Genomic DNA, 12,380 nt, shown 5'->3' on the forward strand with positions numbered 1-12,380 from the left:
ATCAGGCATTTGGAGTCGTATACGTCCAATAGTCATTCTCTGCTCCCCCGTGTTTGGCTCTCCACTAACTCCTGAGGGAAATATCTGGCTATTTAGCTGCTATATGCTCTCTTATGTTCACCAGCTAGTTGCTAACTTTGTCTGCCTGCTGTTTGGTGATGGACAAGTAGTGTACAGTGTGTTTCACTGAAAACTGCTGCCTGCTGCAGCCAAAAAAATTCAATGAGAGTGGTGGGAGTGAACCAAAACATTGAGCTCAAAGATGTTAAAAAGCTCTGTGGAGCTGAGGGGAACTGCAAGGGTCCGTGAAAATTCTCTGTAGACTCATTACTATGAGTGACACCTTTCACATTAAACATTTAATCCATTGTTACTATAAAAATATTGATTATAGCCGCTTTAAAGAAATGTAAAGAGTAATTTGTAGATTTAATTACCTCTTTTTTTCCAGTAATGATGATCAAGGCTACAATGTCTATGGCTAAAATGTTAATGCCAATGATCAAATTCCTGTAATCAACTATTATATCACTCACAATAATTAGACATTTTGAGGAGCACAATTTTACTTCTTACAGCAATGTCCTGTCCTTTTTCTCCATTTGAATATATGTCTTGTTTCTACATTAAAAGGTGTACTTAAGCCTGTGTTAAACACGTTTGTTTTACTCCCTGTAGGAGATGATCCTCTGTCAGACAGTGAGTGTGACCTGGACTCTGTGGCTGGTGTGTTGAAGCTTTACTTCAGGGGCCTTGAGCCTCCTCTCTTCCCTTACGACAGCTACTCTCAGCTGCTGGAGTGTGTCCGTAAGACCCCCTTATATAACCTCTATGTCTGCGTGTGTTCAGCTCATGCAGGTTTTCATGTCTGCTTTCAGTTATTTAGTTATTTGTGTATCATTTGGTTTCTAGATGCTTATTCTACCACGTTTTAGCGGATTCACCCCCTCATGTATAATAGAATCTGGGTAAAACTTTTTGCATATAAATAAACTGGCTAATTTTGATTTAGCTTTCTGGAGCTTCAGTAGTAGCCTTACATATTGGTTGCCACATCACTGATGCTCCACACACAAAGTAACTTGTTTAGGAAATTCTCCCCTACAAATATCAACAGTACATGTACTGTTGATGCAAGGTGGTGCAACTTCTACTCTCTCTACTGGTGCATCTCACTGTTCTCTGTTGTTATCTCTCTCACTGTGTCCTTGTTATTCCTGTGGCGTGAACCCAATTCTGTTTTCCAAAACATAAACTCTGAGTCACAATTTGCACAGCTAACCAAGGTTGAGAACCTGTCTGCAGGTTGCTTACTCCCCATAAATACTTAGATTTCATATCAGTGGCCTAAAAATATCAACCATGCCACCTCACCTTAGTCGTTTAAGTACTTGCCACAACATTTCTTTAAGTCAGAATTTTGGGTGATTTGTGCATCTGACACAGTTTCAAACTGCTGCAGTCATGGAAAACATTTAACTGCAACAAATAAAACTTGTTTAATAGTTAAATCATTGCTTTTGCTCATCTTGTCATCTTGCTCCTTTTCTTTTTCCTTTCTGTCATGAGCAGAAATCGAGGGGGTGACAGAGAAAGCTGCCCAGATTAAAGCGATTGTCTCCACCTTCCCACGGCCTCTCCTTGTCGTGATGCGTTACCTTTTTGCTTTCCTCAATCAGTAAGCTACAACGTAACCCAGTGTGGGATATTCTATCGCTTGGAATATTTGCTATGGTCATAAAACATGCATGCCAAAAATAACAATTCAGTGTGTGTGTGTATTCCCAGTGTGTCTCAGTACAGTGATGAGAACATGATGCAGCACTACAACCTGGCTGTTTGCTTCGGTCCAAGCCTACTGAGGGGGGTAGATTCTGATGATGCTGTTGCTAAGCAGCCCCAGGTCAATGATCTTGTCAAAACCATGATCCTCCAACATGACATCATCTTCCCCAGCCAATCAGAACTTCCAGGCCCCGTCTATGAGAAGCACATGACTCTGGAGCAGGAGTACTGGTGAGAGATGAGTAGTCATTGATATTATGTGGTATTAGTTGTGACAAAATACTGTCAACATCAATATATGATTATTAGAAATAAAATATGGAGCCCCAAAACAAACAAGATGTAGTAATATTTGAAAATTGTTAGCGTTAGTTTGCAGTGTTAGTTTAACCTCTAAATCCACTTTGGTACTTAATTTAGCTCACTTATTTTAGCATTTATACTTATATCCATTTTGTACTTAATTTATCTTAACTGTATTATAGCGTATTATATCTTGATTTGCTTAGTACTTCTATTCCTTCTTTTCTTAAGTGTGCATTGACGTGATAGTGAACAGCTCTAACGAAAGAGTTTCCACTCAGGGATCAATCAAGTATTTCTGATTCTGTTAGCTAGCCAACGCTATGTTTAACATTTTAATTTATTTGATCAACTGATAGTGGCAAGGAACAAGTAAATTGGTTATTTGGCTTTTACCAACTGATTGGAGGTTAAAGATGGGATCACAGGTATTTGCTACCTGCTAGGCATAGCTGCCTGACGCACCACCGCAGGTGCCATCGGGCCAGCTGCAGGGAGCCGCCCTTCACTGATGTTTTGCCCCTGTCATCTCAGAACATCTCGAGGTGGTGGTGCAGCTGCAGCTGACCCTAGGATCCTTGTTTTCCCCACTTTCCGTCTTTTCTGGCCAAAGCCAGAAGCTCCCTTGTTCTTCCTCCTCAGTTAGTTGTCTGAGAGCCGCCTTCTGCTTGGACCCGGTGAGACTTCAGGAAGTGTTGGATGGATTTTCCAATGAAGCCTCTGCAGCCCACTTCCACAGGGTAGATTGATGCCTTACACCCTGCTTCTGTGCACGAAGCAGCCAGCTCCCTGTACCCCTTCTTCCTCTCAAATGCTGCCTCCATTTCCTCCTCCCACGAGATAGTGAGCCAGGGCCATGATCACGGTCCTGACAGAGGTGGACCACAGGACCATGTCTGGCCGTAGGGAAGTTGTAGTGATCGCAAGTGGGAATTTCAGCTGTTGGTCCCGGTTGACTCTCAGGTTCCGTCCACATCCAGCTGGCAGAATGGACTAGTCCTTGTTTAATGTTCTGTGCTTCACCTCCTTCACTGACGAAATGGAGGAAATTAAAGGAAAACATAAAACTTTCAATTTCTTTATACACCCCACTGTAATTATTTAATTATTAATATTATTTATTGATGTATTTAGTTATATTTTTTACTTGTCTGATAACCATTTACTACATTTTGTCAGTATCGGTCCTCTGTACGAAAATGCTTTGCATTTGGTCAAATCTGGCTGAATTAATCTAACTTGAATATGTTATCCAACTGGGTTCCATTATTTATGTTTAAACATAGTGTGATCTTTGCTTTGAAAAACTATCTTCACTTATTTCTGTCCTTGGATGACTTGTAGTAAATGAATGGACAACAGACTCACATTGCTCCAGAGATTTGTTTGTCATTTTAGAGTTCCAAGTACTTCTCCCTAAGCTCCTTTTTCATGGCTCATCCCCTTGAAAGAGAATTTCATGCCATGCCAAAGACATTTCTGTGCAGCTTGCAGTTCTTTGTGTAAAAACTGTTTAATACTATTAAGATGATTGCTCACTAAAATTTAACAAAAGCCTCCACCTTATCGACAGTGTCCATGGAAACCTCTAAGACCCCACAATCGGGGGGGGGGTGGGGAAATTCAATAAAACTGTCTGTCATTTATATAATATACTTTTTGACATTTGACAGAGCATTATCAGCGGTTTGGTTCCTTGTTTTCTGTAGAACACTGAGGTTTTAGCATCATTTGAGAAATAGTAGTAGTATGAAGTCTTATGTGTAATTGCATATGTGAAGTGAGGAATTACTATATAAAGAAAGCCTGTGGTAAAGAAAAGGAACTGTGCATGACCGACTTTCATTTTTCTGCTTGTCTGCAGTGAACCAATCACAGAAGAGGGAGATGGAGAGACTGAGCATCTGCCTAGTGAGGATGGTGAGTATGTACAGTTCATGCACACACACACACACCAGAAAAAAATATCCCTGTGTTGATTTTAACTGTGTTGTGATGTGTTTACAGAATGGGAGGCAGTGGCTATGTTCGACTACGTAGCAAGATCTCCAGCAGAGCTGTCCTTCAAGCAGGGAGAGCTTCTTGTCCTTCACAGCAAGGCCTCTTGTGATTGGTGGAGAGGCGAAGTGGGCGGGGTTAAAGGTCTCATCCCTCACAAGTACATCAGTGTGCTAGAAGGGTGAGTGACACTGATACTTTAGAACCATTGAGGCAGCCATTGCTGCCATAATCAGAACCACTGTCAAGATGATCTTTCTTGATGAAGTAGATCTTGAAATGGATCTTGGAGGCCTCTATCCCAGTTTGAGACAGCAAATTTAATTTGAGTCAGGGCTTCCATTGAGTTTCTATATTTGCCTGCCAATTGAGTCAAATATTGTTTCTTGGGTGCCAGATTTCTTAAATACAATACAGTACAATTTAAATTAAGTTAGCAGCATGGCAGCCTGGGTTGCTGTAAGGACTGACAAGATCTGTTTGCAAGAACTAAGGACTGCAAGAATTACTAATTTCCATTTAATACAATTTTATCACATATAAATACTTCACTACACAGAGTTTGATGAGTTTTTTTTAGGCAAGTATGGTAACAATGCTAAATTTACATTATAAGAATAGTTCGACATCGTGGGATATATTCTTATTTGCTTTCTTGCATAAAGTTAGATTAGAAGATTGTTATCATTCTCACATCTGCCTGTTAATTATTAAGCTAGAGCAGGGAGAAGGTTAGCTTAGCTTAGCATAAAGACAGGGAGCAGGGAGAAACAGCTAGCCTGGCTCTGTCCAAAGGTAAAGTATCAAGTTTTTATTTATCACATACCCAACATATCACTACATTGTGCAGTGAAATGCTTTGTTGCCCCCTCCAGTGCTGTGCTGGACATAATAAAATATCAAATCTTCAAAATATTTAAAATAAAATATGAACTTGAAATATTAAATATGGAATGTTAAATAAAGTGCAAATATTAAAGGTGCAAAATATTAAGGGATGCAGGGGAAGGGTGAAGGTAATTGTCAGCAACATCAGAGGTGTAGTCTATCAGGAGCCCTGACAGTGTCCTTGTTCAGGATTTGGATGGCCTGAGGGAAGCAGCTCCTCTTTAGTCTCTCCGTTGAGAGACTGCGGTATCGCTTCCCTGACCGCAACAGTTAAGAGGCCATTGTTCGGATGGCGCGAATCCTTAATGATTCTACCGGCCTTGGTCCTTGGTGTAAATGTCTTGTAAGCTGGGGAAAGAACCCCCTGTGGACCAATCTCTGCGGGGACCTTGCGGTCCCGCTGGGTGCTGGGTATATCACCAGGTGGTGATGTTCCCTGACAGTGCAGGTGTAGAATGTTTTGAGTATTTGTGTGGGCATCCTGAATTTCTGCAGCCGTTGGAAGTGATAAAGGCACTGCTGTGCCTTTTTGATCAGGATGTTTGTGTGGACAGACCATGTCAGGTCCTCAGCGATGTGGCCTCCATGGTACTTAAAGTGGTTCACTCTCTCCATTGTGGTCCTCTCGATCTTGAGGGGGGTGTAGTTTCTCTCCTGCTGCTTCCTAAAATCCATGATCAGCTCCTTGGTTTTGCTGACATTCAGTCAGAGGCAGTTGTCCCAGTAGCCTCTCTCACCTGATTGGTTATCAGGCCTACTATAGCTGTGACATCAACTAACTTTAATATGGTGTTGGAGTCAGAAGTGGCCACACAATCATGTGTGTACAGGGAGTAGAAGATGGGGCTCAGAACACAGCCTTGCGGTGCTCCCGTGCTGAGGGTGATGGTGGATGACGTGTAGCTGCACACCCTCACTGCCTACGGTCTGCCTATCTAGAAGTCCAGAGCCCATTTGCACAAAGTGGTGTTAAATCCTAGGTGCATGAGCTTGCTGTTGAGCCTGGTGGGAACTATGGTGTTGAATGCTGAGCTGTAATCAATATACAGCTTTCTCCTATAGTTCCCCTTCCTGTTGTCCAGATGGGAAAGGGTCATGCACAAAGCCAAATAGCTAAAACAGGAGGACAAGCTCTATTTGTCCTCAAGCAGGCTAAGTTATCATGTTATCTGGGCCATTTAAGATGTGTGTAAGCGTGTAAATGTATGTGTAAAGTTGTGTGGGTTAGTGGAGAGAGAGAAGAGAGAGGAAAGCACACAGAGTAAGGCACAAGGAATCTCAAATGCCGTGGCAAAGTAGCCCCAAAGCTGTCCCTTTATCACACAGCAGTAGACTTTCGTACAACGGCCGTGTTACTGGACCTTAGTCTGATAAAGCACAGTTACTCCCACGGTGGCTAAAGCTAACACAGTTAAAACGCGTGTTTAACACAGTTAACACAAAAAAAACACACAGTAATTTGAATGCAGCGGTCCATCACTTTCCAAAAAGCAAAGCACAATTCATAACAATGAAACTTAAAATAACACAGTTATAAAATCTATCTCTGCCCAGACACAAGCCTCTTACTTGAAATTGCTCTCGGCTAGCAGTTTGTTTGGGTTTGTCCAGCAGAGTTCCTCTCAGACTTAGATGCTGACGAAACTGGCGAAACTGTTCCTTTTGGGGGCAGCAAGAAAACAGTGGTCGACGGCGGTAGGGAGAGGGGCTCAGCGATGATCTTGCTCTCTGTGAAGGGAATGGTCAGTCCTGTCTTTTCCTTCTGCAGGTACAGGATTGTTATGGGGAGTAAACAATCAGGATCCAAAAAGTGTTCAACAAACACAAAACAGTCTGTCTCTTGTCCAGCAAGTTAAGACTCTTCCTAGGGAAATTAAAGTTCAAGTGAAAAGCGTCTTCTTGTGGTAACGACAGTTACCGTGGAGAGAAACATGATGCGCCTCCTTTAGTAAACGGGTTACTGTGGAATGACAACGGGCAGTGTGGAGTGGCAGGCTTTATAGAGTTGGTGTCATCATAGCTGTGCGCTGAGGTTTCATGCATTGTCTTGCGCGTCTCGTCCAATAGGAGTCCGTTGTATAGATTCAACTGAGCTCTCGCATTGGGAGATCTCGTCTCAGTTTTACATTCAGGTGCAAATTAACGGCTGTGTCGGCTTGGCGCCTTTCTATTGTTTGTTCTTTGTTTCTCAGTCAAGCCTCTTAATGAAGGTTTTGGCCTTTCCAGGTAGGCCTATCTTTTGTCCCTCACATGTGGTTTACTGTATGTAAATAAATAACTGTATATATTGTTTTATTTATTTATTTGTTTTATTCTATTCTGTTCTATTCTAAATATTTGTGTATATGTTCTATGTGTGTGTAGCATGAAAGGGCTACTCTGGCCATAGTAATTACAATAGTTAAACATATAAAGTACAGGTTGTATAACCAGGGGTGGACAAATTAACAGAAATACCTTATAATATCTTACAATATAACACTGCTAAAATTGCTCACCTCAAAAATTGCCATAAATTAAAGGCATGATGAGTAGGATTTTCCTAAAAAAACAATGTATAGACTCATGCAAAAAAAATCCCTCTCAATCATCACTTATGACCCACTAGAAGTGTGTGGCGGTGTCTGTATCTGCAGAGACAAAGTGTGGAGATAGGTCTGGCTGTGCGAGACTATGGATGGGCAGCTGCAGGTCTGTGTGTGTCTGTTTGACTGAGGGCGGGGCTGAGCTACACACACACAGGCAGAGCAGAGGCAGACAGGATGTAGCGTTGCTTTGGCTGCATGTTCACACAACATCCGGCAATGTGGCTCCTTCCCGCAGAGTTGTGTAAAGGGATAATTTGTACTTTAGAATGTAACTGCCGTAATCAATCAGAAAATAATGTTTTATTTCTCTGATTCACTGCTTTGTTCTCCTTAACGCCACTCCCTCTCTTCATTCACTCTCTAGCTTGGTAGACCACCACTACTCTCTCTCTGTCTTTCTCTTCCTCCCTGTCATTGAGCCAGGGAGGAGGGGTCAACTTTGAATCCTGTGTTTACAAACAGCAACCGGCAAATCCTACTCTACTGCCTTTAACATTGACACAGGCTCAACAAAATTGTTCCAAGTTTCACAAAGGAAGTGTTTTTGTAGAGCTGTTGCAGTGCATCATGTTATATTGTAAGGAGTTTGCATTGCACTTACTTATTTCTGCCTCATCTTGTTTAGAAAAGATTTCATACAAAACAATCTGGTTAAACTTAATTTCACTCCTGCTTCTGCTCCCTCCTACAATTATTTTGTCACTCAACCATTATCCCATATTTAAACTTGTACTGGTTGTACTTTCTGTAGTGAAAGATATGCTTAACACATCTCTCTCTTCTTTTCCTCCCTCAGGTCAGAGCGAGGGAAAAGAGAGGAAGGGGGGGGGGGAGGCAGCACTGGAAACCTGACAGCAGAAGATCCACAGATGGAGAACACAACTCGGTAAATGCACACACACATACTTGAATGCACACTGCAATATATGAATGCATTCACACCAACAAACACATGTAGCAATAGATGTAGACCGCAAAATACACACGCACAGAAAGAAATACTCTCTTTCACGTTATTGCACACATTTACATACACGTACAAGCTCTTGCACATGAATGCTCACTGCACAAAGTTACAAAGTTTCTGTGTACGTCTTGACAGCATGCGGGTGAACAGTGACAGTGCTTCGTTGCCTGGGAGACAAAGAGGAAATGAGGGGAGCCCCAATCAAAAAGCGCCAACCTCCCCCGCAACACGACACCTGCCAGTGTAAGACTGACAGACACCTCGGACTCAATGTATACTGTATGCATGTGCTGTATAATGTATGAAAATACTGTGCTTGACTCATCACTCAAATACATAGAGGTTTATAGCCTCTTGAGATGCAGCAGATAAATATTATTCATGTTGAAACATTCAGCATAAAAGGAAACATTCAGCATAAAAGGAAATAACACACAACATTACCCTTAACATGCTTTAAAACTTATTAGATGGTGAACATAGTGAGGCATTTAGCAGCTAAAGAGTCACATATTTCTCCCAGGAGTTGGTGAAGGCCAAAATTGAGCTAAAAGGAGAGTGAACTTATTCATTGGATGGACAGAAATACTACTCCAAATAACTGTTAATGTTGCTCTGTCTGTCTGTACACAGCATCAACATAGTTAAACATTGGAGTGATAGTAGTGGTGGTCTTGGCAAGTGCCAATTTAGCTGTGAAAGAGGAATAATTATAGTAAAGAGGGCCTAGTCTGCATTTAATTTGTGACTGAAATTTGGACAGTTGCCATGATCTGATATGATACAAATTTCAGTCTTTATAGTGCGAGAAGATGAAGAAACGCTTTTCTTGCCAAAACATGGGTTCAGATCAGATTTGGCATTCAGAAATCAGCATCTATCTCTATGTTTCAGTTATCTCTGTCGATATTTAGTTATGTTACTTTTTGTCTTTTAGGTCTCAGGAGCGAAGACACACTTTGGACACTGTGAGACAGGGTGGCTTCAGACCCACAGAAAGACCTCCATTTGGTCAGGCAGACAGAACAGCAATCGACAAGGTTAGTAGTTCATCCTAGTGTCACAAAATAAAAAGGACAGAGCTCAGCTTTTGAGAATTATTATTATGTAGGCCTACTTACATGGAATTCAGTAGACTCAGTTAAATTCTGTAATGTTTTTGATGCTAGAGGATGCTAGTAACACATTTAGGCTCTGTTCCAAAAAGCAGATTTAATTAATTTTCTAGATAACTCTGTTGATACCACCCAGAACATGGACTGATGCAAAAATTACTACCTGCTTCTTGGAACAGACTTCAGATTTGGTGTTTAGAAAATATCAGCTTGTAAACTGATAGTAGTATCTGATTAGCTAACTCTGAAGCCCTTTTGTAGCACATCTCATTTGCACACAACCAGCAGCTCATGTTAACCTTGTTAAGCTGCTAGCTAACAGTCCCATAAATCAACGTTTATCAACGTTTTGGTGTCAAGGGCTGACGCTGATGATACAGTAACCTCAGCTTGAAAGGAAATCTTTTTGTACTGAATTTCTCTTTTTTTCTGTGAATGATTTGTGTAGCCAGTTTTCCACTGACAGCAGCTTAGCTAAATTTGTAACATGTTATCCAGAACATTTACACTCATTGACCAGAAATATATAGACCTTGCCTCTACAGAAATCTTCCTTCTTCTTTGTATTTGTGTTGCTACATAAGCATACACATGCAAAACAAATATGCATTTGATTAAATATTTAAGATTGGGCTTTTCAAGTCCAGCAATTTTAAATGTTCACAAATAAAGCTTAATAAAAGAACAAGGGCATAAGAGATCTCAAGAAAATGTTCGAGTTACCAGTCCATCCTTCCACAAAACAACTTTGGTAATGAGACATTATATAAGTGGGTCACAACGACCCATTCCAGAACACACAATGCTTCACACTCTGTGAGAGGTATTACCTCTCCTGTTTATGGTAAACACCTGAGGGCCTTTGGACTGGGCTCAGACACAAGCGCTGGACTGAAATGAAATAAATAAAACGTTTATGATGAGCACAAGTTCAAACTAGAACACCACAGTAGATACAGGCTGAGGTGTACAAGTCCAATGGCCGGACACATGAATTGTATAAGCCTGTTGGGGAAGTATAAAAGGTTGGGACATTCAGCTGACTCACACTGGATATTTTACAGTATTTTTCAGTTGCTGTGGCTCAATTTTCACAACAGAGTTTCAATTCGTAACATCTTTAGGTAATGAGGTAAAACATCACACAGTAGGTTTATCAGCATTGATATGCATGTTTAACACTGAATTTTAATAATTGTTGCTTTTAAAAATAAAATTATCATTATCAAATAATGGTGTCAAACCGTAACTAATTCTCATCAAATTAGAGTCTGCAGTGGTAATTTCTTCAAGATTCGATAAATACAAATGGGGAAAAAATGTGAAATTTATGTAGACGTAAATATTTGAAATGATAAGAGTAAGAATGACTTTTGAATATTTTCATTTTATTTATTGTATATGCAGTATTACTGTAAATACAGATGATGAAGTCTGACTTTATACTACAGTAAGTCTACATTCATGCAAGGCAAAATGATGATTGTGATTGTACTTAACTGCATCAGTTTACTGTTTCTGTTCTTCAACCAAGTTGAAGTTTTTTTTCATCATATCTTAAATATTTTTGTTTTAATTTAATCATTCAAAATGGAGTAAGCTACAGTAATAGTGTATTGTGGGAAAGCATTTAATATTAAACCACAATAGTAACCGAAAGGAAAGAAATTGCATTTCTTTTCCTCTTTTCTTTCCACCACTGCCTTACATTTGAGTTGTTTAGCAGTCGTGATGTAGTTGTTAGCAATTATGTTGCAATCATGCTCAGCAGGGTAATGTTGTTAAGAGTAAGAGTAAACAAACTGTATACACATTTTGCATTGATTCAGTGATCTGTACGCATAGTAAACAGCACTGAAATGTATGCTAATATGAGGTCTGTGTATTCTGAGGACTGATGTCATGTGATCAACACATCATGTGATGATGTGTTTTGACTTTGTATACAATGACATTTGGTGTTTAGCAAGTCAGCTTGGCTTTTAGCAAGCTGCATATTGAAAATAATGAAAATTGAGCCAAAACAATTGTAAAATACTTTAATACTTGTAGATCAATGCATTGATTCCAGAACATCTTAACATCAGGACAGGTTTACCCATTCATGCCCACCATGTACCCTATAGGGCTTTTCCATTGGCACTTTTGGCCGCGCCGAGTCAAACCATGCCACGCTGATTTGTGTTTCCATTACCATTTCAAATGTGCTGAGCTGTGCTGAGCCGCGCCCAAGATGGACCTTCTCTGGAGCCGGGCCAAAGCACGCTCAACCACCTCCAAGCGGGTTGCGGTGCCTGCTTGACCTAGGGCGGGGCTGAGCTGGACACACACAGGCAGAGCAGGGAGCAGAGAAGCCGGGGACAGGACGAAGTGTGTTGAAAAGTGGCACCTTCCTGCAGGGTTGTGCGGAGGTGTGACCGGGTTTATTTGTGCTTTAGAACTTAACTGCTGTGAAACAATCAGAAAATAAGGTTTTATTTCTCTGATTCACTGCTTTGTTTTTGCTAACGCCGCTCCCTCTCTTAATTTACTCTAATACTTGCTCGACTACCACTGCTCCCTCTCTCTGGCTCGCTCACTCAAGACACACCTTCAAGCGGCTGGCCCTGTCGTAATGGAGATGCAAATCCCTGCAGCACTTGGTTGACATGCCGAGTCAAACCAAATCAAGCCAAGCCACCACATGTGTATGGAAAAGGGCTATTAGAGATGTAGGAGTACTTTTAATGTGATAAT

The 12,380-nt window shown here is 40.9% G+C and overlaps 1 protein-coding gene across 2 annotated transcripts in view; it reads left to right on the top strand.

Annotated features, from left to right (window-relative positions):
* Nucleotides 1–12,380, top strand: part of arhgap4b (Rho GTPase activating protein 4b) — a 63,288-nt gene that overhangs the window by 47,778 nt on the left and 3,130 nt on the right. For both annotated transcript variants that reach the window (XM_044210323.1, XM_044210324.1), the window contains exons 16-23: nucleotides 679–807; nucleotides 1,573–1,678; nucleotides 1,789–2,016; nucleotides 3,953–4,008; nucleotides 4,096–4,267; nucleotides 8,359–8,448; nucleotides 8,665–8,772; nucleotides 9,467–9,569. In XM_044210323.1, coding sequence (XP_044066258.1) covers nucleotides 679–807; nucleotides 1,573–1,678; nucleotides 1,789–2,016; nucleotides 3,953–4,008; nucleotides 4,096–4,267; nucleotides 8,359–8,448; nucleotides 8,665–8,772; nucleotides 9,467–9,569 — 992 coding nt within the window. The remainder of the gene's footprint in view (nucleotides 1–678; nucleotides 808–1,572; nucleotides 1,679–1,788; nucleotides 2,017–3,952; nucleotides 4,009–4,095; nucleotides 4,268–8,358; nucleotides 8,449–8,664; nucleotides 8,773–9,466; nucleotides 9,570–12,380) is intronic.

Source organism: Siniperca chuatsi, linkage group LG10 (assembly GCF_020085105.1).
Source record: "Siniperca chuatsi isolate FFG_IHB_CAS linkage group LG10, ASM2008510v1, whole genome shotgun sequence".
NCBI classification, from domain to species: Eukaryota; Metazoa; Chordata; class Actinopteri; order Centrarchiformes; family Sinipercidae; genus Siniperca; species Siniperca chuatsi.